The sequence below is a fragment of the Cheilinus undulatus genome, linkage group 2 (genome assembly GCF_018320785.1).
Source record: "Cheilinus undulatus linkage group 2, ASM1832078v1, whole genome shotgun sequence".
Lineage (NCBI taxonomy): Eukaryota > Metazoa > Chordata > Actinopteri > Labriformes > Labridae > Cheilinus > Cheilinus undulatus.
In genome coordinates, this window is record NC_054866.1 from 650,130 (window position 1) to 677,683 (window position 27,554).

The following is a 27,554-nucleotide window of genomic DNA, read 5'->3' on the forward strand; positions in this document are numbered from 1 at the left end:
ATAAAATACAAGTCCCAAACTAACGAAAACCGCAAACTTGTTCTTCTCCAATCACTTTTAAGAGTTTTAAAAGTCCGTGACGCAAGCAAACGTAATAGTCCTTAATCCATCAGGAAACGAAGAAAAAAACACAATAAATCCACAGATAGAAAAAACTCCGAAAACAAAAATATGCAATCGATCGCTGCTACTGGTATACCAGGCTAAAATGTACAAAAAGAGTCGGTCTCACCAAGACCCAGGAATGTATCCCACGGGAGCCCTTTCTTTGTCCGGCTCCCGGCGCATGCTCCAGCGTCCGCACATAGAGGTCCAGCAGGAAGGTTGCAATGTTGTTGTTGGTAAGCCGCTATCCGGTTTATTATTTTGAACTTAATGCTTATTTTCCAGACAGCTTGTTACTTTTTTTTAATCTTACTTTCAGGCCCTAATTCTTCAGGTATGCCTGCTTCTTTGTCTCTTTTCCCGGTCCTCTGCTTCTCCGACTCTTCCCCCACGACACATCCACCTTATATTATCTCGTCTTTTTTTCCTCATTATTTTGATCACATATTAATACAGATAAATGACAGCAGGTACCCCCATTCCATACCATTACATATAAAGGGAATAATTTCTTCTTACATATTCAAAGAAAACCTGCCATTTTCATCATTCCATTCATTATCCTTTCGTCACATACACTCATTAATTCATTTATTTGGTGACACCGTCACAACGCTGCATGTGACTTCACATTTATGCCTTTACAGCCCGCCAACCAAGTGAGGGTGCGGGTGTCTGTGGAAACACAAAAGTGTGCAGCGTACCAGACCATACTAAACCAAACCATACTCAATCAAACAGGATCACCTGGTGGAAACGCGGCAGAGGATCGCTAACCACCAGACAGTAGTATTAAAAAACACTGCATGAGTCCTTACCTGCACAACTGCTTAGTGCGAAGCCTAGTCTCCGCTTGGAGCGGTCAAACACCACATAGAAGCCTTCCATGACAGTAGCACCTATGACCAGGCCATTAGATGAGGAAGACACGCCAAATCGGTAGCAGTCTAAAGTGCCGTCCACATCTGTGATTGGCTGAATGTACAGCTGTAAGAAAAAGACAAATATACAGCGACAGGTGAGAACCGATTATGGTCACTGTGTTGTATGGCGTACTGCAGAAGAACTGTGGTTGCTCTCAGGCACCTGTGGCAGGATGGTGATGCGAAATGACTGGCTGGTGTTTGTTGCCCTCAGGTAGATGGACAGCTTAGGGAAAAACCTCCAGGGGGTCTCTCCCTTTATCCAGCATGCAAGCTTTGTGCCCTCCCAGAACCCTGAAGAAAACTCCTGGATCTGGACCACAGAGATTCAAACGACAAAAAGAGACAGAGAAGGAAATTCAGAGTTTAAGACAAACAGACCGAAAAAGAAGGTTAGCACTGAACCAAAACAAGTGTTGCTGTTCTCTTTCATTTTTCCCTCTTGGGATAAACCTGCAGGGAAATGGGTGTATTTGCTGAAAACCTTGCTTCAAGGTTCAAATTAACCTTGAGCATTATTTGTGTGCATTTACAAAAACATGAAAAATGTGTAAACAGATTGGCTATAAACATATAAAAGAAGTGGCACAGAAACACACTCAAATCTTTACATCAGAGAAAGCCTTCATCCTCTCTCCAAAAGCTACGCTGTCCTTGAGGAGGGAGTGCGAGTTATCCTCCCCTGCTTTGACATGTTTCATCATTGTCTGTGAAGAGACAGCAGCTTACCAGAGATCCGCGTGTGATGGCTGCTACCACGGCATTGAAAACGTTGACAGGAAGACGCAGCAGTGTCGTCCCACTGTCAACTATAGCTTTATCCATGTTATACTAAAAGGAAGAGAGGAAGAGTACAGTGGAGTCTCAGTTCAACAGGCTCCTATATAAGACCTTGAGCAAACAAATAAAAAATAAATAATAAAAAATGAGGAAGTTCTTCACAAACAAAAAAGGATGCATGACCTTGCTGCGCTGCTATTTGGATTCTGTTTCTTTTCCTTGTTACCTTGATGAAATAAACTGCAGCTTAAAGCTGACGTTTCTGCTTCCAGCTCAAAGGCAGCTCTTATGTCTGTGTTGTGATGGCTGGTTTAATAATATGAGAAAAATCGAAGAAGCAAAGAACTTTACCTCCCGGCAGTCCAGGTCTAGATTCTGGTCCCCGACTTCCAGCTTCAAAACCTCTACTTGGTAGTACCATTCCTCCACTATGGGGGTGTACCACACTGATCCAATGTACTGAGTGGGCTCAGCCCCTCCCATGATCTGAGGAAGAATATCATCACAGGAACAATTAGACACATCTATTAGTATTAATATAATCATGCCATAACACAAAAACACACACATACTGCATACACACACAAAGGCCCCCTGCCATCATAACCATCTGTCTGTATCAGTGGGTCACATGACGGGGACCCAGCGAGAAAGGCCGCATCAGTGACAGACCGCCCTCAGCAGGATACCATCTTAGCTTAATTAACTCCAGTCCAACTAGACTTGGCTTCGAACAAAGACCTCAAATTGACATGATACCAGCTAAACCTGGCTAAATCAACCAGAAATCATATTTATATCTATATTTTATAATATGGATATTAAAAAATAATCAAACTGTTACATAAACACCTGAATTATCCAAGACACCCATCCATCTATTATCTACATATCCCAGTAACTTTTATGTTTGCATTTTAACTCTCAAGACCTGCAGGCAATCTAAAATGTGCAAACACATCATGTTCAAATAATGACAGCATCTAAATTTTCTGTACTCTCAGACACCATGTGTTTCCAGACAATTAAACTCTCCCTTATTTTAATGATAAGTGATATCAAAGAGTACAGACACCAACGATCATGTGGGACAGATTTTTTTAAATTCAGGTGCACCTCATGATTAAATTATCGTGTAAAAGTCTGAGTTTTTTTCCTGCGATTTACAGCAGAAAGAAAAACTTACATGTATTCATCTCATACAAAGTGAAACATTTCAAGACTTTTGTTGTTTTCATCTTGATGGTTGTGGCTTACAGCTCATGAAAATCTAAAATCTACTATCTCAACTTGTGAGAGTATTGTGGAAAAGTCTAGTTCACGGGGAAGACTGACTGGACAAATGTCCAGAGAACAATCACTGACAGCCTCCATGAGGAGGGTAAGCCACAGAAGGTCACTGCTGAAAGGTCAGGCTGTTCTCAGAGGCTGGATCAGAGCAGAATGGAAAGATGACTGGAGGGAAAAGTGTGGTAAGAAAAGAAGCAGGGATGAGTTCAGCCTTCAGAGGATTGTCAAACAAAGCAGATTCAAGAACTTAGGGGAGCTTCACAAGGACTGGATTGGAGTCAGTGGATCAAGAACCACAACACAGACGGGTCCAGGAGGCTACAAGTGTGGAGCCAATCCTGTCTTGCCTTTGCTAAGGAGAAAAAGAACTGGACCGTTCCTCAGTGGTCCAAAGTCCTGTTTTCAGATGAAACTTAGTTTTGAATTTTATTTGTAAATCAAGGTCCCAGAGTCTGGAGGAGGATAAGAGAGGCACAGAATCCAAGGTGCTTGAAGTCCAGTGTTTCCAGTCTCCACAGTAAGTGATGGTTTGGAGGTCCATGTCATCTGCTGCTGTTGGTCCACTGGTCTTTATCAAGTCCGGAGTCAACGCTGTCAGCCGTCTACCAGGAGATTTTAAAGCCTTTCCTGCTTCCATCTGCTGAAAAGCTTTATAAAGATCCTGATTTCCTTTTCACCGTCATACAGTGAAGCCAGAACTACCAGAAACTGGTTTACTGACCATGGTGTTACTGGGTTTGATGGGCCAGCCAACTGGTCTGACCTGAACCCCGTAGAGAGTCTGGTGGCTCCATGGCACGTCACATGGATGCAGGAGTTTGTGTTAAAGGAGCTCCAACAAATTACTGCGTGATAATTGCAAACAGAATTTTCCAGAAGGTCAATATTTCTGTATCATAAATCCATTTTTGGAGTAGTGTTATGTGATAATCTTATATTTAGAGAGAGTGATTTTTTTATTTTTGTGAGCTGTAAGCCGTACTCATCGATAATGACAGAAAAATAGGCTTGAAATATTTCACCTTGTTAATGAAGAATCTAAAATAAATGGTGGTTTCACTTCTTGAAAATAACTTTTTCATGCTCCTTGGTATTCTACCCACTTTACAAATGTTGCCATTGCATTAGTGTAATCTAAACAGTGTGCAGAAGTTTGCTAAACTATATCTATATATATATTATTCTGCCCTATATCTCACCACAATGATATCAGTATCTTAAAAACTCGAGCCTAACACCTGTTATTACTCCTCTAAATTTAACCAGCTGCTGTCTGATTCAAGAGAAACAAACTTATTTTAGTCTGAGGAGGCTCCATTAAACACCTGCCCTCTCTGAGTAATACACATAGTTCTGATGATTCAAATAAGTTTCTGACATCTTTATAAACCGTATCACAAAAATACATGAATCAGAGATTATAAATTCATTCTAAGGACAGAGAGGAGTGAAGCATACTCTAAATATGTTTCTTCTATCAGAACCTCTCCCTAAAAGGCCTCTCCCAACGACTCACAAGACTGCCTCCTGCCAGGTCTGCTGTGCTGCTGGCTGACAGTCCAGCTCCACACATCTGGAGGGAGAAGATGTCAGGAATGCCCAGCTGTCTCACCATGGAGTTGAAAAATGGTTCCACAGATGAGTCCGGCTATGTGAGAGACAGAAATATGGAGTTAATCACTTTTTCCAATCATTTTAACAACTTTCACTTTAATCTTCTAGTTTTTGTGATAACAAAGAGTGAGAGTAAGTGGATTTCTCTCTGCCAGAGAAGGTAGGCTGGTTAATGGGTAGGTAGGTAGGTAGGTAGGTAGGTAGGTAGGTGCTTTATTGATCCAGAAGGAATTAAAGACAAGACATCAGAAAGGGTTCCCAAAAACAAAGCACCATTCTAAAGGAATTTCATGTGAATTCAAAAACTCATTGCATAACAGAAAGAGTAAATCTAAAATATTCAGAAAAAAGGAAGAAGTTTAACACTAATCTTAAGATCAAGGGGCTAGGGAGGCAGGTGGCAAAAACACCACTGTTTGCTCCTACATTTCCATCATCTCTAAAGAAAATAAAAATATAATACATCGTTATTCTGATAGTTTAATTCATTTGTTTGAAAATGTTAAAACTGTGGCGGATTTATTTGTTCAACTGGAATTAACAGCTGGGTTTTGATTGATGATTATTAATTTTTAATCACGTCAAAAATCGAATTATTTTGTATTTGAAATAGGGCTGGGCAATTAATCCAAAATTAAATTATATCGCAATATGGCCTGCTGCAATCATCAAATTGCAGAAGGTGCAATATTTCTTTAACCTGAAATTTGTGTAATAACTACTTAAAAACTTTTTTCTGCCACAGAGATGTCATGCATTGAAAATTATGCAATTATTCAAGTGCCATTTTTTATGAATAGTCTACAAACAATCCTACTTTCTTAATTTTTGTCCTTTCTTCTTATTAACGATTCATATCCAATTTGCAATACGTCAAATTCGTCACAATTAGATATTTTTTCAAAACTGTTCAGCTCTTTAATAATCCAATATTGTGTTAGTTATAATATAGAATATACTTTTTATTATATATTATATATTATATAACTTAAGGAATAATTGCTAATCAAATCACAACAGTGAGGGCAAAAAAAAAACACAATTAGATTATTTTCCCAAATGGTTCAGCCCTAATTTAAAAACATTTTTTTTGTCCTTATTTACATTTTGAAGCAAATCTTACCTGTGTTTTGATTTGGGAATCAAATAAAAGAAAATAAATAACCTTAACTTATAGATTTATTATTTAAATTACTGCTTCTCTGACTAAAGGTGGTTTCAAACTGGGTGTGTGAGACGCACATCTTGACTGCAACACAGCTTGATAGATAAGACAGTGTGCCGCTCTTTTTCTCCTACAAAATAGACAGGACAGAATAAGTGGAGAGCCATATTTACCTTACTATAGCAACTATTTATGTCCATGTTGGTAGAATATGTTTGCAGCAGTTTCTTAATGACCCTGACAAAGGGTCTGTTTTATAAAGATGTTCTCTAAACTTCTGCTATTTGTGAAGCTCTTTGTTTCCACACCACTCTACTTTGTTCCAAGATGAACACAGTACAAGTCCTCCTCTGGTTGGTGCTTTTCAAAGTAAAAGCCCGGTTTAGCATTTCTTTGGAGAAACTTCCTTTGTACCAGTGTTAATTTTTGGCAGCTATTTTTAATTTTAGTCTTAGTGTTAGTCTTTAAATGAAATGCATTTTAGTTTTAGTCACATTTTAGTCATTTCAATCCATTTTAGTTTTAGTCGACGAAATCTCAAAAACATTTTAGTCTAGTTAAAGTCCATAAAAAGTCCTCACATTTTAGTCTTTATTTTTAGTCCAAGCATTTATTCTCTTGCCTAAATCTGGTACTAAATCACGGCAGTGTGTTCTCTGCACTCTGTCAAACCTGGGGTCCCTGCTTTCTACAGCTGAGAGGCAGAAGAGATACAAGCTACACTGCCTCTCTTTTCCGTGTCTGTTACACCTTCATTCTGCATCGCCGTTCTGTATGAAAGCGACTGTTCCGCAATGGGGGGTCGATCTCGCCCCACCTCTGATCCGGATCGAGAGGTAGTATCAGAGTCCTAACAGACTTTTCTGAGTGTGAAAGGACGTCACGGCATTCCACAACGGTGAGTGTGTGCTACTGTCTCCAAAAATGGGAGATTTAAAAACCAGTGTGGTTTAATCGAGCAGCATTTCATGGGAGAAAACAACAGCGGGATAAAACAAAGAATAATATGGATTAACTGGAGAGACTGTGAGGTTAGAGAGCTGATCACTCTGTACAGGAGAGGAGAGAGCAGACACATCTCTGCTCACAGCAGCGTCTGAAAAGTTCCATGATGTGTTCAAGTGAGCCTGGCACTCTGAAGTTTCCAACCTCTGACGTAAATATGTGCGCTGTGACACTGCTTAAAGTCGGACCTCCAACTCAGAAACATGGAGGGGAAAAAAGTCTATTGGATCTAATTGATCAAAATGAATGTTCATGTTATTTTCCCCATATTTCATTTAGAAAATACAGAGTTTTGACCGAGAAATCCAGAGTTTCGAGTTTCATTGAAAGCAGCGACTCGGGCAGTGGCTGCCATCTGATTACGGGACGCTGGGTGTGTGTAAGCTCGGGCGCGTGCTGCTCTGTTACCCCCTGTGTGAACTGCTCGTTGCGGAACAGAGACGGGCTTTCCTTTTCATCTTTATTGTGGAATCTGTGTAAAAACGGCCATCGATGCATTGTATTTAGACAGACTTACCCACAGTGGAGGAATATCACGGATTTTGAACGTCCCACGAAAACAACATTACATTTTAGTCTAGTTTTAGTCTTCTTGACGAAAACTAAACCTATATTTGTCAGTTTTATTCATCAAAGATCTATTTTTGTTAGTCTCGTCCAGTTTTTGTCATGGAAAGAAAGGCTGTCGACAAATAGTTTTAGTCAAAGAAATTAACACTGGTTTCCACAGAGTGATTTTATTCAGAATTTTTCCTGGCATGGTTTGGCTGTACACTGAATCAAGCCACTTGTAGAAGTTTTACTGAGGTCAAACTTATGAAGAAAGGGCTGTGACAGCAGGGAGACATGGCCAGCACACATGCATGGTATGAAAACCGTGTTGGTTCATGCACGGCAGCAAAACTGTCTGAAATGGCATAAGGAGGAGACAGCTTCAAAGACTTTAACGTTATACCTAGAAAAATATGCAGGAGTGCATGTACAAAATGACACACTGATGTCCAGTGATCCCCAGTCAATGTGGCAGAATTGACATTTTTTCAGTAGTTCATGTTTGGTTGCTTTTACTGTGTAAGTTAGACAGTTAGGATACATAATTAAGCTAAAAGATGTTCTCAATAGTTCTTAAACATGCTTTTAATTCACCTTTTTCATTTATAGCAGGGATAGCCCCTTGAGATGAATCATCTCATTGACAAGGGGTCCCAAACAAAGACACAGGCAAGAAAGGAGCATCTTAAGACAACCATTACAATACAGACATGGGTAAAAGGAGTTTCAGGTACGCGGCTCCTGCAGCCTGGAATCTACTGCAGGAGACTCTATGTCTAGGGGAGCTGTCTCTAAATCTTTTTTAAAGTAGATTGAAGGCATTGGATGATGATGCTTTAGGTTGTGGATGTTTTGACCGATGACTGTGCTCTGTGATTTGGGATTCATTTGACCTGTGTTTATAACTGTTCCTGTATATATCATGTCTGTGACTCTGTTCATTGTGCTGCTGCCCTTCTTGTCCAGGACCCTCTTGTAAAGGACATTTTTGATCTCAATGGGGTTTTCTTGGTTAGATAAAATTAAAATAAAATAACAGGACATTACAGAAACACTGCAAAAAAAAAAAGAAAAAAAACTCTCCCAGCCAAATCTGTTTCTTTAAGGGTTAAGATTTTACTTCTGCTTTGGATGAAAAAAATTATACTGCTTTTATCTGAAAGAGGATAAAGAACTTCTTGTAGGTAATAACATTAACCTAAGCATGGGGAATATACAGTAAATAATATGCATGGGATAAAAAGTCAAGAAAATAGCTAAAAAGAGAAGAGAAACAAGTTAAGCAGCAGTGGACTTTTCTCTTTTCACTGTGAAACACGGGGAAGATGCCAAGGTGATTAAAAAGATTTAATACGTTGATTTCAGACCTTAATCTCACTGCGATTAACACACTAACCCTAACCGCCCCAGTTAAAATACTTGTACTGATGTTGAATTTCTCTCACCTTTTAGATTATTGTGCTGCAGCTTTAATCAGGATTTAATGAAGAAATTCTTTATTAAATGAGGCAGTGTTTTCACCACAAACAACTGATAATTTCCTTTGGCAGGCCCTTTTTACTCCAAAGGATGTCGTTTCTCCTTTTTTCCTCAGGAAGGTTTTGATGTCAGAGTTGTGCTACCATGTCAGGCATGACAAATAGCCTGTGGCCAGGATGAACCAAAACACTCAGGAGACACGGGGAGCACAAAGTGGCCTATGTGGGAAAATCTGCCCCTCAGTCCACCAGTATTTGATTCAAAAGGTTGCTTTAGTTAGCACTGAATGAAAGAATGTATTGTGCCAGCTTAAGCTGACGTCAGTCTTATCTAATCAACACCATATTTTCACAGTAAGGGAAGCTGACACTGAGCACCTTTGGGCCAGTACATCTATGACACAAACGAGAGAAAGTGCGTAAAGTAAATTAAGTGACTGCATAAATATTCACCCCCTTTAAAGTGACTGACAGAGGCCCTGCCAACTGCTGCTAGTAGTCTCACAGTTAGTGAAAAGGAGATCACCTGAGTGCCCTGAATGTGTCTCCGTGATTTTAGTATAAAGACACCTGTATCACCTGGTCACTGGTCAATCAGTGTTCCTGGCTACCATTACACCATGAAGACAAAAGAACACTCCAAGGAACTCAGAGAAAGGGTATTGAAAAGTATGAGTCAGGGGATGGATGCAAAAACATTTCCAAGTCTCTGAACATCCCCCAGAGTTCAGTTAAATCCATCATGAAGAAATGAAGGAATATGTCACATGTGTAAATCTGCCTAGATCAGACCGTCCTCACACACTGAGTGAGCGTGCAAGAAGGAGACTAGTGAGAGAGGACACCAAGACACCTATGACTACTCTGAAGGAGCTCCAAGCTTCAGCAGCTGAGATGGAGAGACTCTGCAGACAACAACTGTTGGCCGGGTTCTTCACCAGTCAGAGCTTTATGGGAGAGTGGCAAAGAGAAAGACACTGTTGAAGAAAACTCAGATTCAATCTGGACTAGAGTTCACCAGAAGGCATGAGGGAGACTCCATGGTCAAGAGGAAGAAAGTTCTTTGGTCTGATGAGACCAAAACGGGGCTTTTTTGGACACCAAACGCATTACCACAAACACACCATCCCCACTGTGAAGCACGGTGGTGGCAGCATCGTGTTGTGGGGATGCTCCACAGCAGCTGGCCCTGGAAGGCTTGTAGAGGTAAAAGGTGAAATGAATGTGGCAAAATAAAGGAAAATCCTGGAGGACAATCTTAGTCAGTCTGCAGGAGAACTACAGCTTGGGAAAAGATTTATCTTCCAGTAAGACAATGAGCCGAAGCATTCAGAGAAAGCTACACAGAAATGGTTCAAAGCAGTGGTTCTCAACTGGTCCAGCCTCAGGACCCACCACTATCTTTAATGAAAAATTGTGACCCAAATTTCCAAAAATGTTAAACAATGCACATTTAGTAAATAAAAATGTTGCACTTAAGATCTTGGATGGAACAGAATTCATGACAGGAACATGAGACAGGGCAAAACTGACATGTTCTACACCCCTCTTTTCCAGAGGTCTTGAGAAATTACTACATTAACATGGTAAAAGTAGCTCTTTTATTGCAAGAAAAGAAGATAAATGGGTTAAAATATTGATAAAACATTTAAATTCACCCGTTATCACAATAAAACAGAGTAAAATAAACAGTATAATTAGATGTTCTGTTTTTTTTCCAACACACATTTGCAACCCACTGAAATTGCTCCACGACCCATTTTTGGGTCCCGACCCACCAGTTGAGAAACACTGGTTTAAAGACAAAGGGGAAAGTTCTGGAGTGACTGAATCAAAAGCCCAGACCTCAATCCAAGAGAGAATTTGTTGCTGGACTTGAAAAGGGATGTTCACGCCTGATCCCTGTCACCAGACAGAGCTTGGTTAGTTTTGCAAGGGAGAATGGAGTAAAATTGAAGAATCCAGATGTTTGAGCCCCACTGAGACCTATCCACACAGACTCAGAGCTGTGACTGCAGCCAAAGATGACTCTACATAATACTGACATGCAGGGAGTGAATATTTATGCAGTCACTTATTTTACATTACATATTTTTGTTTAACTGACATTACTGTGTAGAAATCTTTTATTTACTTCAACATTAAAGAGTTTTATTCTGTTTCATAAAATCAATAAAAGGGTAAAACATCCACGGTGGGGGGGAGTACTTTTATAGGCCCTGTATTACTACAGAGGATGTCAGGATTTAAACTCATGCAGAGCTCTATAGACCAGTGAAAGTTAATATAAGGGGAGAAGGCATCACTCTGCTGGGTGCTGAAAATAACTCATGAACAAGAAACTTTTTTGTGGTCATGTGAAATGTCCAAGACACACCAAGATAAGATCTCAGTTTGAGGAGTTACTCAGAGATTTGAAAGACATGCGGGACAGCTGGAATGTATGCAGAACCTCTTTATAATCCTGACAGAGCCTGATATCATCCGTTTACTAATCGTTTCTTCCTTGTGGAGATATATCCAATAAGTGAGACAAACTCATCCATTGTTGATGTTGAGCAATACTCAGCTATCCCTTCTATCACTCACATGTCAGCTACAATTAATTTCACATTTTTCTGATACCTAACATTTAACTAGTTACTTTTTATGAGAATCAATATGCCTGGGTCTGAGCAAAACCTTTTTCTAACTTTTTTTTTTTTTTCATATTTTTATTAGAGAGAATTTGCACACAAATTTTAGCTGCTGCCTGCTTCCACTGAAATTAATAGTCGTCTTTTCAAGGGGGATTTGAATGGAGAAATTCACTTCTGGAATCTGAGCTGCCAAAAAAAAGTTGGGTTGCCAGTATTTAACACTATAGTAGCTCTGCATAGTTTGTACACAATAAGTAGAATTTAAATACTTCTACTCCAGTGACGGAGAGTTGGACCTGCACTGATCAACATCTCCACTAAACAGAAGTATTACCAGGTTTTCAGATGAAGAGAGTGGGGGTTTAAACCACTGAGATAGGGATCTAAGCTTTACAAACAGTAACAATAATATTCAGAATTGTCAGCATGTCTCACCCGTGCCAGCATGGGATAGGCCAGTCCAAGGATGCCCTGCCAGTTGACCCCAGGAAGAAAAAAGCCATCAGAGGAGAGGATGGCAGCTATGTTGACGATCATGGTTCCATTAGGGCCTTTGGGAAGGGAGACATGGTCGATGCCGAGTTCACCTTCCCAGTTACCCTGGGTGTACCTGACTGTCACAGTCCGTTCAGTTGATTCATATGTAGTGGAGCTAAACAGAAGGGAAGACATCCCGACATAAGAGATACAGGCTTTTCATTCTGACATACAGTGCTTAACAAATTTATTAGACCACCACCCAAGGTAAGGTTTATGCCACAGCTGTCCTAAATTAACAACACTGGTAAATACCAAAATCATTTGTATGTTTCTGCAATGGTTAATACACCAATATGTAGAAGCTCTTTAACCCAAATAATGTTTTTAATGCTAAAATAGAATTATTGTTATCCCTGAATTTTACAATTTACTGATTTACAAAAAAACTAAAAAAAAATAGTAAAGCACATGAATATTTCTTGATTAATATGTCAAATTATAGTTATTTACTGTCATTCCTGAAGAGGAAAATGAGTTTTAGTGGTTGAATGTTATGCTTGATTCATTTCTGACTTCTCAGAGAAGCCCAGTGAGCCGGCTCAGATTTGGGTGAATTCAGTTTGAAATTCCTCATTCCTGTTCAAATTGGTAAAACATGGAGAGCTGACTGAAAATGAAAGAGTCTGCATTAAAGCACTTCATGATGATGGATGGTCTCTGAGACAGATATGACAGGTGGTCTAATACATTTGTTAAGCACTGTAAATGCTGACTATTGATAAACAGAACTACTATAAATGTGTATTAAAGCTAAGCTACAGTTACAGCTTTATAACTTTCTATTATTATTACTGTCTTTCTCCAGTGTACAAGCACAGCAAGAGACTGGATTTATTTACAGTGGCCATTCTGCCTTCACTATGCTGAGAACAGCCTAGCCTACGGACCCTCTTTCTGTTGACCTTTCTAACAAATAAGCAAACTATAAACTGAGTGTTTGTCAAAACACTGAAAAAAATTGACAGCTCTGTAAGTTTTATGCAAACTCTATCTTTACTTCTGGCATAAATTCAATGCATGCAATCCCTCTAACTCACAGTGGAATCCAAAGAAGACAACCACTGAATTATTTAGGTTTGTTAGGCTACCTTCAAGAAATTTACTTTGATGTGACTCAGTTGGACAAACATGTTTGAGGGAGGGGATTAGGTCCACTGAATTTTTTTCTCCAGCTCTGATGCTAATCAAGAAACCTGAACCAAAATTTCAAGACATTTTGGCTGTAGACCGTATATTGTGACAGCCACTGTCACAGACCGCTCATCTGAGATGCCGTCTATTTCTGAACAGAAGTGCCAGAATTTGTCAGTACTTTTTTTTTTTTTTTGTTTTTTTTTAAATTCAACTTTATTCATGAACAAAGTCTGGCAGTTACTTTCATGAAGTAACCCCATTGTAAACGTTACTCACTAAGAAATATTTCATGAATAAAACAGAAATAGATCATAGGTCTAATCTGGGATTAAATTCTGTAAAGATTAGGGCTGAACGGTTTGGGACAACAATCTAATTGCGATTCTTTTTACCCTATATTGTGATTGAAAATGCGATTATACCTTAACTTCTTCATCTCATGTATTTTCCAACAAAAACAAGCAATAATTCATTATAAACTATAACTAACACAATATTAGATTAAACTGGGGCTTGAAAAAAAAAAAAAAATCTAATTGTGATGATTTTGACTTATTTTGAAAATTGGATATGAACTGTTATTAAAGGAAATTATCATTTTAATATAATTCTCATATTCAACAAGAAAAACATACAAAAATGAAGAAAATATTCTAAAAATAGGCCACTAGAATGACTGAATGATATGTAATGCAAAACGTCTCGGCTGCAAAAAAAAGTTTTAAAACGGTATTTTACCACAAACCCTCTGCGATCTGAAAATTGCAGCAGGCCATATTGCAATCTAATCTAACTAGCGAAATATTGCCCAGCCCTAGTAAAGACCCGTTTTAGAAGTTTCATGAAAGGCTAACTTTAGCTTCGTTAGCTTTAGTGTAAATGTAACTACATAAGCCAATGTAGCTTATTGGGCTTTAGCCATTTCAGTTTTAGCAATGTGATCTTTAGCAACTGTAGCTAAAGCTAACGTAGCTCCACAGAGAATGTCGATACAAAGCTTACGTAGCCGCTTTGTGGGCTTAGCTTTAGCTATGGTAGCTTCATCAGCTACCCAGCTACGTTATGTGTTTAGCTTACACAGCTAATGCAACTACATTAGCCACGCTTGCTGCTTCGCATTTTTCCTGTAAGTGGACCGTTTCCTCAGTTTTATTTAACGTTTGTAATTCAGTTTTACTGGTCATGTTTTCAACTTTTAACTTTTGGTAGCCTAACCCTAACAGGAAGTTTAATCAGATTTTATTTTGAAAGTATTTGCATGTGTCTTGTTCTGAATGAGACAGCATCTCAGATGAACGCTCTGTGAGTGGCCATCAGAGATGAACCGTCTACAGCCGGACCCCCTCCAAATTTCTTACTTTATTCTCAGAATTAAAAAAAAAAACAGAAAAAAAGAAAAAAAGGAAAAAAAAGCAAAAAAAAAAAAAAAAATCAGGTGCCCTAATCCTTGTTCACACACGTTTACTTGTGGTCTGTTTACTTTTTGGTTTAAGTTGTTCATGTAAGCATGTCAAGTGAGACAAAGTGGTTTCCTACAAAATAAATGAACAATTCGAACACTCTACAGCAGGGCCACATTTGTCATTGTTTCAGTTTTTCAGAAAAAAAAAAAAAATCAAAACATAAATATATTTTCTTTTTAATTAAATAACATCCATGGCATTAGCATGAAAATAACCCCAGAACAGTATAGAGGACTATTGCAGAAGTTAGGAGGAGGTCACTTACAGTGCAGTGTTGAAGTAGTGAGTAATAAAAGGGTGTGCAGACGCTGCCACGGCAAAGTTACTGCTGCCTGTATCAACCAGGATGTTCAGCTGAAAGACACAAAGCAGGTTAGATTTTAAAAACCATCACAGTAATTCCCCATAAGACAGCCCCACCCCAAACTCAAAGAGCTCCTGAGGCTCATCCTGTAAAAATAACAGTAGAGAGGACTGAAAGCTTTTAGAAAGCAGTGGAAGCATGTTCAAATTCAGTTTGTGCTGAAACTTAAAAGAAGAGGCTTAAAATGAGAGCAGCGTTACTCCTCACAGGAAATGAAAACTGAAAATAAATGAGCAAATCTAAAGATTCTCTAAAATTCTCTGAGGCTGGTTTTGTGTATTTCTCTGAGGTGGAGTTTAACTTTCTTTCTTTCATCAACTGTTCCAGACACATACGCGTCATAAATGGACTTAGATGTAGTCAGTATGTTTACTCTGTGGAGTTTGTCAGCACCTGAAATAGTATGCCTGAATAAATAAAGAGACTGAGAAAGAGAGGAACAAATGCATCGTCTTGTTTTGACAGAAAAGGCTGTTCATGGTCAGCTTTTATTACCGTCTGGCTAATTATTTCTTCATTGTCTGAGATATCTAACTCATAACTGAAGTGTTTACCTTACTACTGATCATTTTCACACCTACAGGGATTTTGCATTAGCAGGACATTTTTCTAACTTGGATAAAGAACATAAAAAACCCAATCTGAGCAATATGCAATGATTCCACTGTCACTAAGTTGTGTGAAAAGCTTTGGAGCTAAAATTACTATGCACCACTCATATACTCGCTCTCTAATGTGTGATCTATGAGTCAAACATGATAGCCTCTAGCTAATAACATGACTGTGTGACCCATCATGGTATGTGTCATGTGAACAGTTGGGACCAGCTAACAGGACGCTGTCTTCCAGACATCAAGTCAACGAGCGGGAACTAATTAGCCAGAAGACTTCTGTCACCTCAGCTACTGAGCACAGGCCACATTAACACTGAGTAGTGAGCATTCCTCACCGTGACGGGGTCATAAACCTAATGCCCCACAGCCACCTGATGACTCAACAACAAAGAGATCTATACACTGGCTCTCATTATGTCACATGACATCTCTATAAAAACTGCAAATGTTCACTGAGCATGCTCAGAAGCACAGGCACAAACAGTAGAGCAGACATCTATCAGCCAAGGATGCACATTTTTATCTGTATACTATTAGTACTGGCAGATAATGACTTAAAGAGTTTATTATCAGGGCTGGCAGATACTGGTGATGTTTGCAGCTGATTCATCAGACATGCATGTCTGTAAAAACTAAAAATGCACCTTAGGTTTGTGGAGTTTAAAGCAGAACCATCAGAAAGACTATTTCTATTGTCATCTTTTTCCTTAAAATACATTCTTCTGAGTCAGAATTACTGCTAGTTTATTTATTTATGATAAAGAAGAATGCTTTTTTGTGTTATTTCAAGAACTTTCTCAGGACTGTCGTTGAAATAAGAGTGTTAATTTTAATTCTAAAGTTTAAGCTCCAGTAAAAAGGCAACGTTTTGTTCTACAGATCTCAGTCTGACAGCAGGTTGTCACAGTGCCGTTGTTGTTGGGGTCTACTGATTATTGAGGCTGATATTTGGCTTTTGGCCAATCATTTCTATTGGCATTTTACTTCACAGATAATCAATCAAATTAGCTCAAGGTGCAAACTGAGTCTTCCCCTCTGGCTTTATTTTTACTCTCCACATTCTCACCAAAAGTCTGCTTACAACACTGTCTGACTGGCTGGATGTCCCATGAGTACCAGCCAGTTAGCACTTCAGGGCATATGTCATCACTTCCTGTTTCCTGCTGTTGCTCCCATTTTATGCCTGTTTCTGTGCCTTTTCTCATGCTGGTAGAGTAAAGGCTACTTTTTTATGTCCCTTCCTTTCTGATCTTGCATTTTTACTTCTTCCACATCAAGTACATTTCATTCATCATTCATATCAGTTCCAAATATGGATTAAGAATCTCAAAACTGCCAATAATCAGTATCAGTATTGGCCCTGAAAATCACTGACTACTAGTTTGCAGCTCCCAAAAAGTACATGGAGCTTTATTTTACTGTAAATGTCAAAAATAAATTCATAATGTACATCTAACCCACAGACATCACTTTCAGATGTTTATCTGTAATGCCTGTATGTCCGGTCAGTTCTAGTACAGGAAAGACATGGTGCTCTTTACAATAAAGACAGTCTTTATTGGTGTTAGTGTCTGCTACATGAGTTTGGAAATATCAGTGTACTGGAAGATGGCAAAAATTCTACATAGTGCAAACCAAATATCAACCTGATCTGTGGTTCTGTGGTTTTCAAGGAAAAAAAACCCAGAAAAGCAGGATAAGGCCATTTAAAAAAAACATTTATATGTTGTTCAGATAATGAAGTCTGATGAGAGTTTTAGAAAGTATGCATCCTTACTCTAACACACAGAGGGTCTATGCATAACTTGAGCTTTTTTATTGTTTTACTGTCACACATCATTATTTTTTCTTCAAGTATTTATGTTTTTTTTATTCTTTTTTGTCCTTATGTTATTTTTCGTGGTTTTTTTTCACCTTTTTCTTTATTAAAATTTTTTTTCTCCTCATGACTTCTGAACAGTCCCAGGACAATGCTCTACTATTCTTAGTCCTCCTGGTCTCCTCCTTTGTCCCCATCGTCAAATAAAAGAGGAGAAAGAATATTATTTAATACTTGTGATATTTAAAATTGTAGGATTAAACATCTTGGTTAATAATTGGAAATAAAGATGATAAACTGATGTTGAAATGCAAGGTGCCATTATTATTATTTATAATTGTACTATTATTTCTATTATCATTATTATTATTATTATCATTATTATTTTAATAATAATAATAATAATAATAATAATAATAATTAATATTATTATTATTGTTATCAATCATTATCATTGTCATTATTATTATTAGTAGTAGTATTATTATTATATATTATCTATATAAACACAGACATATATTTATCTTATACATAAAGTTTGCTCATCTTTTGTGTCTCCCTTTTATATTCTGATAAATATTCACTTATCTTTAAAAAAATTTCTGCTGGCTCCCCCAACACACAATGACGCACACATTCACACCAAACACACAAATTAACACCTAGAACTTAAACATCCTAACATGTTGTTAGTCCTGCTCGTCTTTGCTGTCCTCCTTGTTCTGTCATTCTTCCACAATGTAGTTCCTGTATCATGTCTACCACCATTTCAGCTGTCCTGTATTGTTTTGCATCACTTAAAATAAAATAAATCATTTAAATCTAAACAGAATTTTAGAAAGTGCTTTTTCTAACACAGAGAAAGTCTGCATAAATTCAGCCTTTAATTCTTTCACTGTGCCACATCTGTCTTTAGTCTGTCTTCAGAAATAATGTGTCACTCTCATGCTCAGGTTAAGTTGTTGAGAAACAGCTTGAAAAAAATCATCTGTGATTATGCAGCACTTGAATATCAGTTACTACAGGAAGTACCTGTTGTCCCGTCAGAGTGAGTCAGGCTTATCAGTTCCTCTTCACCAGGCCAGCTATTGTAACTCAACCTGAACACTACTGCTGTTTATGCACATGGCACCAGTCCATTAAAACAAGGCTTGAACCAGCCAAACAGGCCTTTTCAGAAAATACCAGAACCTTGTGAAGGCAGGAGTCGAGGCATTTCTCTATCCCCACAAGCTTTTATTTTCCCCTCACTTTCCTCCCTTAGCTCAGCTGCTGAGCCTCAGGCAAACCTGCCCCCGCTGCAGTTGGCTGCAGTTGAGCATTCAACGCCTAATTGGCACTGGCTCCATGGTGGCAACGTGCATCTGCTACCTGTTTGTACCAATTAGCAGATGTGAGGCTCTCCAGCCGACACTTCAGCCTAGCTGTGCCATATGCTAACAGATGCGGCAATTAGTGGCTCATTTGAATAGTGCCTCATTTAACACCATGGCCCTGTAATCACATCATCATTTAGTTGGAATAATATCAAGTGCATTACTCAATAGTATCGAGTTACGGGACTTTTAACCATCTGAGCCCGAGTGGATTGAGCTCTGCTGTCATGAATAACTCATAAAAAGCTTTCTGTGTGAATTTGCTCAGTTCACAGTTACCAGAGGAAGATTAAAACGAGGGAGAACCGACTCCTCTATCTCTCTCCTCATGATATCACGATGTGTTTCAGTGGATGATGAGGAGAATCTGTTTCCTCTGTCTCTATTGTACATTATAACTCCTGCTATTCACAAGTCTTTAAATAAATGTAGCATACACTTGTGATCTTAGGCGTCTCTCTGCACATACTACTACTACTCTATCACTTTAACATATCAGAGAAAAACTAACACATTCTCTACAAGCATAGACAGAGTTTCTAAAAATGCCTCATTCTTTGGTGAAAAACATTCAAAGACATGTTTGTTTAAAACATCTGTGTTTACTTCCTCTTCTCCTCCTCAGGCTGTGTGGAAAACAAGTCACCTGACCCCGACATTTCCACAACCGTCATGTTGACTGTCATAGGGCAGTGGTTCCTGGGGTCTGGGCACTCCTGGGGGGGTGTCAAAGATCTCAGAGGGGGCACAGGGCCCTGAGTGCTATAAGGTTGTACAATTAGATGTTTAGATACATTTTTAGAATCATGATTAAAAACATAATGACTGACAGTGTGTTAGGGCCACCCTAAAAGACACAAAAATAAAGATGATTTGTTGATTTTTGAGAAGAACAGTGATTTCTTTCAAAGTATAAAGTTTTATATATTTATAAGAAATCAAACTCAGAATTTCTGAGTTTAAAAAGCTGCAAATCTATAAGAAAAATGTTAAATTTCTAAGTTTAAAAAGTGGTCCATAATGACATTAAAAACTCAAAAATTTCAAGTTTTTATAAGTAAAAAATTTCCATGAAACTAGACTGAAAACAGTGGCTGGATAACCTCAGTTTACATAAACGTCTCTGCTATATAATATTATAATATAATATTAATTAGGGTCTGAACTAGGGATGGGCAATTAATCGCAAATTAGATTAAATGGCAATATGACATGCTGCAATTTTTAAATCGCAGTGTATTATTTCTTTGACCTGAAAGGTGTCAAAACACCATTTTCTCTTTCTTTGCTCTACACATTCAAGTGTCTTTTTTTCTTTCTTGCTTGCTCTTCCCTGTTTTTTTTTTTTTATAAAGAAAAATCCAAATTTTCTTGTTCATGGGGAAAAAAAAACTCTTTTATTTTTGCCAATCTTTCAGCTCTACTCTGAACTGAAGGACTTGTAGAAAGACAACAGCTTCAGCTGGTCTTATTTTCTCCAAAGTAATTGGCTAATTCTGAGTTTATCATCTAAAACATAAGTAAAGATTTACAGCTTTTAAGTAGAAAATTTCAAGTTGCTTTCTTGTAAATTTAGGACTTTTTTAAAGTTGCTTTTTTTTTAGGTTTCTCTTAAAACGCAGATCCTCTTTATTTTTTTGTGAGGTCCTTATTTACAGTGGTTACAATGGACAGTTTAAATACAAAGAACTTTTTTGCAAAAAAAACCCAAAACAAAACAAAAAAAACCCAACTTTATAATTATTATATATAAATTAAATAAGTAAGTCTACTATGCTGGGATTTTGAGGAAAAAAAAACTATCAAAACTGATGTTTATTTTTTCTAAGTAGGTCCCAGGTAGGGCTGGGCAATTAATCGCAAATGAGATTAAATCGCAATATGGCATGCTGCAATTTATAAATTACAGTGTAATATTTCTTTAACTTGAAATGTGTCAAAACACCAGTTTAATAAATCAATTCTTGCAGCAGTAGAGATTTTATGCGCATTATGCAAACATTCATTGTTCATTCATTGTTTTTAATAATGGTTTACAAAAACCCTCCTTTTTGTGTTTTATATACAGTGCTTAACAAATTTATTAGACCACCACCCAAAGTAAGGTTTATCCCACAGCTGCCCTAAATTAACAGCACTGGTAAAAACTGGTAAAACCAAAATCATTTTTTATGTTTCTGCAATGGTTAATACACCAATATGTAGAAGCTCTTTGATCCAAATAATATTTTTAATGCTAAAATAGAATTATTATTGTTATCCATGAATTTTACAATTTACTGATTTACAAAAAAACTAAAAAAAAAACTGTAAAGCACATTAATATTTCTTGATTAATATGTCAAATTATAGTTATTTACTGTCATTCCTGAACAGAAAAATGAGTTTTAGTGGTTGAATGTTATGCTTGATTCATTTCTGACTTCTCAGAGAAGCCCAGTGAGCCGGCTCAGATTTGGGTGAATTCAGTTTGAAATTCCTCATTCCTGTTCAAAATGGTAAAACGTGGAGAGCTGACTGAAAATGAAAGAGTCCGCATTAAAGCACTTCATGATGCTGGATGGTCGCTGAGACAAATATGACAGGTGGTCTAATACATTTGTTAAGCGCTGTATGTTTTTCTAAATCAAAATGAGTGACATAAAAATGATAATGCCCTTAAACAAAGCAAATGACATCACATTCGCAATATGAGCAAAAGCAGTTAGCTCATTCTAAAACTGATGAAGACTAGCATTACTTCCCAGAAGTCATACCCCAGCTGTGATCAGCTGGTAGCCAGACTCACCTCCTCCACCCCAGCTGCCTCCTTTATAGCTTAAAGCTTGTTTCACCCTCATATTAAGATTCATGCTACTATGGATTAACTGCTTCGGAAATAATTTGATTGTTTTCAATACACATAGTCTTTTTTATGGAATCATTTCTTGCTTGAATTTGTCGAAAAATACATACGATTAACCCAAGAATAATCGCATATTAAATTGCAATATTTGGTAAAAAAAAATTCGAACTAAATTATTTTTGAAAATCGTTCAGCCCTAGTCCCAGGGGGCCTTGGCTTTTCATATGCCCTATTCACACGGGACTAGAATTCCCTAGGGACCTCAGGTGATTTGTAATAATCGCGCAGGTTGTCTGTTTTTAATCTCATACAAATCAACCATGTCTGTGAATTACAGAGTAAAAGTTCAAGAGCAAATTAACGACCATATTTCAGCACACAGAGGTCAAGGGAATTCTAATCCTGAGCCAACCAGCATCTCTGTAATTATTTGTTTTTCTATGGTCTGTGCAGCTTTTTATGATGACTAAAAATAATAATAGAGGCAGCGTAAAATGTTGATGTTTTGACACAAGTAAGCTCTCTAGAGTTAATTTGGCTTATGTGTAAAAGTGGCTTTATTTTACTGAACTTATTTATTTAAACTCTGCTGTTCAAACATGTGCGCACAGCTGCTCTGCTTCCTACGGTTTCTCTTTGCGAGTGCCTGGTCTTATACCAGGATTATTTTGCCTTACATTTCACACATACCACAGTTTACAGTTTGAAATATGTCCGTCCACATTCAGTGGTTTGGCTGCTACAGCTGATCTGTGAGGAGGGTTGTTGTGGATGCATAACGATCACATAGAGTACAGAATAACAATCTTAGCATCACCTCCATAAAAACGGTTTAAAGTAAGAGGAGAGGTTGATATTTAACATACATCTCCCTTCCTTATACATTAATGGTAGGGATGCTCAACTTTCTCTCTCCTCCTGTCTGATCAGCTGCAGATACACAAAGCTGACTGAGGCAACCTCGATGTCTAAGGGAAGTTTATTAGTCATGGAGAGCTGTCTGCAGATCTAAAAATTGTTAAAACATATTCAGACAGGGAAAAACCCCACTAAAGTTCATTTTGTCTATTGTAAACTCTGGTAAAGAGTACGCAGAGGACACATGAAGAAACTTCACATGAAGACCATGATGCGTGCAACTTTTCTTTTTTGTCTGTATGAACTTTAAAAATAAAAATTCACTGTGTGTTTTCATTGCTGCAGCCATGCTGCATCCTGATGTTCTCCTTCAGAAATGTCTGTAAATTTAAGTACATTACACACTTCACTTATCCTGTTGAAATGCAACGCACCAAACACTGACATCGGGGGTAATTCATAAATGATCTGGTTCCACAGGTAATACTCGTCCCATGCCAACAGTACATTAGATCAGAACAGGAGTTTCTGAGGTAAAAAGTTTTTAACTGACATAGGGAAACATTAAAGAGTAAAGATGATATAATGCCTTGGTATTAAGCATGCTAACTCACTCTCACTCTGGCTCCAATGGTAAAGCTAATAAAACTAGAGCCATCATAACTGTGTTATTGCACCTCTGCTTATCCTGCTGTGACAGAAGCTGGGTCTCATTCTCCGCACAATGGTAGAATAGTTTTGGATTTCAGTTCAGTTTTATTTTTATTCCAATGTCACTTTTTGTTGTCATTTTATTTATTTTTTTTACACTTGTTTAGTTCTTGTTAGTTTTAGTGTTTTTTTTTTAGTAATATGGGAAACCTCAGCCATAAAAAGTCCTCAGACAATTTAACAAAATATATTCACACAGGCGACTCTTTACTCCTCATTTTATCTGTTCAAATCTAATATTTTAACAGCGTAGGACCTAAAATTAGACCTGTGTGAATTTTCCTGTCATTGAATCAGACTATACTCCCCAGACTAGAGAGTAAAAGTCAGTCTGCTGCTGTCAAAAACCAAAACTAAGGAGACTCTGTTCCTCATTTTATTTTGTTTTAATTTTCTAAGTACACAGTTGTTTTAGAGTTTTATGTAAAGCTTTGCTTTCCGTTCAGCTTCAGTTAACAAAAATGATTTAGTTTGAGTTATTTTGTTAGTTTTAGTTCATTATGATGACTGTACACCTTCTACAGCAGATCATCACAGATACCTTACACAAAATACCACCACACTGTTAAACTGAAATCAACATCCACTTAAAAGTCTTGTTTTTATTGGGCCGTTGATTGTTGGTAGGGCTGGACAGTTACTCAAAATTTAGACTAAACCACAGTATGTCCTCTTGCAGTTTTCAAATCACAGATGGTACAATATTTCTTTGGCCTGAAATATGTGACAAATACCAGTTTAATATGTTTGAGGCAGAGATATTAAGAGATTCAACCACTTACATGTATTCAATGAAAAATGTTAGTCTGACCATAAATGGAGCATAAGAGATGGAACAAAAGAAACATGTTTACATAAGCACAGCATTACAGAGCGACAAGCATGCATGTTTTATTTTACTCTCAGCAAGAAAACGTGGTCATTTCTCAACCAATTTCCTAATTATCTTTGGGAAACCGGCTTTATTATCAGGGAGAAGGAGACTGGTCAATTGAAATCTTGAGGAAAAGATTGAAATTTAGTTGTCATCACAAAAAAACTAAAAATTGTATAGATGTTCTGTATGTCCACTTGTGGCTTTTATACAACGCTTAACAAATGTATTAGACCAGCTGTCATATCTGTCTCAGAGACCATCCAGCATCATGAAGTGCTTTAATGCGGACTCTTTCATTTTCAGTCAGCTCTCCACGTTTTACCATTTTGAACAGGAATGAGGAATTTCAAACTAAATTCACCTTTTTATACCCAAATTTGAGCCGGCTCACTGGGCTTCTCTGAGAAGTCAGAAATGAATCAAGCATAACATTTAACCACTAAAACTCATTTTTCTCTTCAGGAATTAATTAATGTGCTTTACTATTTTTTCAGTTCTTTTGTAAATCAGTCAATTGTAAAATTCATGGATAACAATGATAATTCAATTTTAGCATTAAAAACATTATTTGGGTTAAAGAGCTTCTACATATTGGTGTATTAACCATTGCAGAAACATAAAAATGACCAGTGCTGTTAATTTAGGACAGCTGTGGCATAAACCTTACTTTGGGTGGTGGTCTAATAAATTTGTTAAGCTCTGTACATCTGAAACGTTTTTCTTCATAATTTTTTTCCTGGCACTCATTCACGACCCACCAGCTGAGAATCACGGCTCCACACACCATGCAAACATCTGCATGTGTTTGTGTTATTAAAAATGAGAACAACATCAAATCATCTTTGCCTTCAATAAAACACTTGGAAAATTTGCTATGAGTCAATTCATTACATATTTTTTTTAAATTGCTTAACCTTAGTTTAATCTAGCAAATATTGTGTCCATTATAGCATAGAAAGATTTATCACGTTTGTTGAGAATTACATAGAATGAGAAAATCATCACATATTAAACCACAATCCTGATATTTCAGGAACAAACTGCAGAGATTATTTTCAGGTTCAGACCTTATAGCACACCCATGCCTGGTTATCAGGCATGCATCGTTTAATAACTACTACCTTGACGTTAAAAGAAGGGTCAGCAGGGATGACTTGCTGCTCTGAGCTTATTTATTAAGGAATACATTCCTAAATATGCTGTCCCATTAAAATTTGATCAAGTTAAATAAACATGTTCACCCAGCTTTCACCTGTGTGTAGAAACTGTAATCCAACGTGCTCCAAACTTATCCCCTCAGAGGAAAACCATGAAGTACAGTGACCGCGGCACTAATAATAATAATAATCCTGTGAGAGTCTGGGAAACTGAGCCACGCCAGCAAACAGTCTTAAAAGCTCTGACCTGTTTGATTTGGGAAGCCAACAAACAACAGGTCAACTTACACACCAGATAATTCTCTAAGCTGCATTTCAAACACATCGACCTACTAGGGTTGGGAAACAGACCACAAATCAGATCCTAATATTTTCTGACAAACTTTGATATGATTCTAGTTGACCAAACCATATCCATAAAAATTCCATTTGATTCCAATGCAAGAAAAATTAATCCGCAGATGCCCGACATCGTGCAAATTTGTGATTTCGACGATCAGAAATTTCAGCCAAACTGCTTCACACTGGCTATAAACTGCACAAAAACATTCATACCAAGGTTTTCAAAACGTTCTATACTCTTAAACACCATGGGTTTAAAACAGTGATAGAAAGCACAGAAACATCATCAGACATAATTCTAACCAAAGGAGAGAAAAAGAGAACATCCCAGATTATATGATTATTTTCCAAACATACTTGTGAAATTAAGACAGTGTGCAGGAATTTATTCTGCATTTCTTCATAAATCCATCCAGTCTGAGTGTCTATATAGAATATAATAATGATATAAATGTCCCTAACTTCAATTAAATAAATGTACTAATAATTTACCATTTAGCTTTAACATTTCAAATAGGGATGTAAATATTGGATTTTGCTGACATTTGATATGCTGATAGTTTTAGCTGAAACGGATATCGAAACGTAGCTCAAACCTAAAACTTCTCACCTAAAAATGTGCAATTTAAAGTTTGAGGATGAGCAAATTAACACATTTCAGTCCTTAAAACAGACTTTAATGAGTGACGAATGATGACGAATTAAGAACAGGACTTCAGCTGATGAAGATCTGTTGGTCCAGACTAAAAGTCCACTAACGTATACAGTATGCTCTATGGCCGAAATTTACAGCTGATGTAGGCCAAAGTATCAGTTGTAAATATTGGCTGAAATGTTCATATTTCACTTTTTAAGCCAAGGTCTGTCAATAGAGATATCATCCTGATAATGTCATGCATCCCTTATTTCAACATATACTTTTAGTGGCTCTTATAGGTCTACTGAACACTAAGGCTGAACAATTTGCAAAAATAATATAGATGTGATATAAATGCACTCTCATCATATATTTAACTATTTTATCGCTAAATGGATCTAGCCTACAGTTTTACTTGGCAGAGAAGGCTCTGCTCTAAAGATGCTCCTGGGTTAGTCAACAGCTGCTCTGACTTTCCAGGGAGTGCATAGCTAGAAACCTCCATATGGACAGATGCATTTATGACAATGTGTAAAGAAAATAATGGAATTATTTCAGCGGCAATTAATCCATAGTAGCATGAATCTGAATATGAGGGTGCAACAAGCTTTACGCTATAAAGGAGGCAGCTGGGGTGGAGGAGGGGAAGCTGGCTATCAGCTGAGATATGACTTTCATGAACTAACGCTAAGCTTCATCAGTTTTAGACAGAATGAACTAAAAATGCTTGCTCATATGGCAAATTTGATGTCATCTGCTTTATTGAAGGACATTATGTTACTCGTTTTAATTGAGAAAAACATATAAAACATGAAAAGGAGGATTTTTGTAAACCATTATAGAAAATTTGACACTTGAAAGTTGGCATAATGTGCAAACAATCTCTGTAGATACAAAAAATAGGATTTATTTCACTGGTATTTTGACACATTTCAAGTTTGTAAATTGCAGCAGGCCTAAAATGTGCGATTAATTGCCCAGCCCTTCTGAACCTTAAGCCTGGCTTCATCCCCAAATCCCATCAAGTCTATGAAATATACAAACTGTTTTAGCCCCTATACCTCATTTGAAAATTCATCAATACAGCTTAAAGACCGTATTCACTGCCCAGCCTCACTACTAACAACACAACCTCAACATGTAGCCTCAACCTCCAGCCGGGCTCAGACATCAGTGAGGGGAAGTCCTGTGTGGATCTGCTGAAGGGCCTTCCACAATAAGAACCACATAAAGGTTAATCTTATTCTATATTTAGATATTTCCATT

At 37.5% G+C, this 27,554-nt stretch overlaps 1 protein-coding gene across 1 annotated transcript in view; it reads right to left on the reverse strand.

The window, feature by feature from the left end:
- Positions 1 to 27,554, reverse strand: part of bace2 (beta-secretase 2) — a 45,742-nt gene that overhangs the window by 12,304 nt on the left and 5,884 nt on the right. Inside the window, exons 2-8 of the mRNA XM_041812942.1 lie at positions 14,954 to 15,042; positions 11,987 to 12,203; positions 4,615 to 4,746; positions 2,160 to 2,294; positions 1,758 to 1,859; positions 1,192 to 1,341; positions 924 to 1,092 (exon numbers count right to left, since the gene is read on the reverse strand). Of these exons, the coding sequence (XP_041668876.1) occupies positions 924 to 1,092; positions 1,192 to 1,341; positions 1,758 to 1,859; positions 2,160 to 2,294; positions 4,615 to 4,746; positions 11,987 to 12,203; positions 14,954 to 15,042 (994 nt within the window). The remainder of the gene's footprint in view (positions 1 to 923; positions 1,093 to 1,191; positions 1,342 to 1,757; positions 1,860 to 2,159; positions 2,295 to 4,614; positions 4,747 to 11,986; positions 12,204 to 14,953; positions 15,043 to 27,554) is intronic.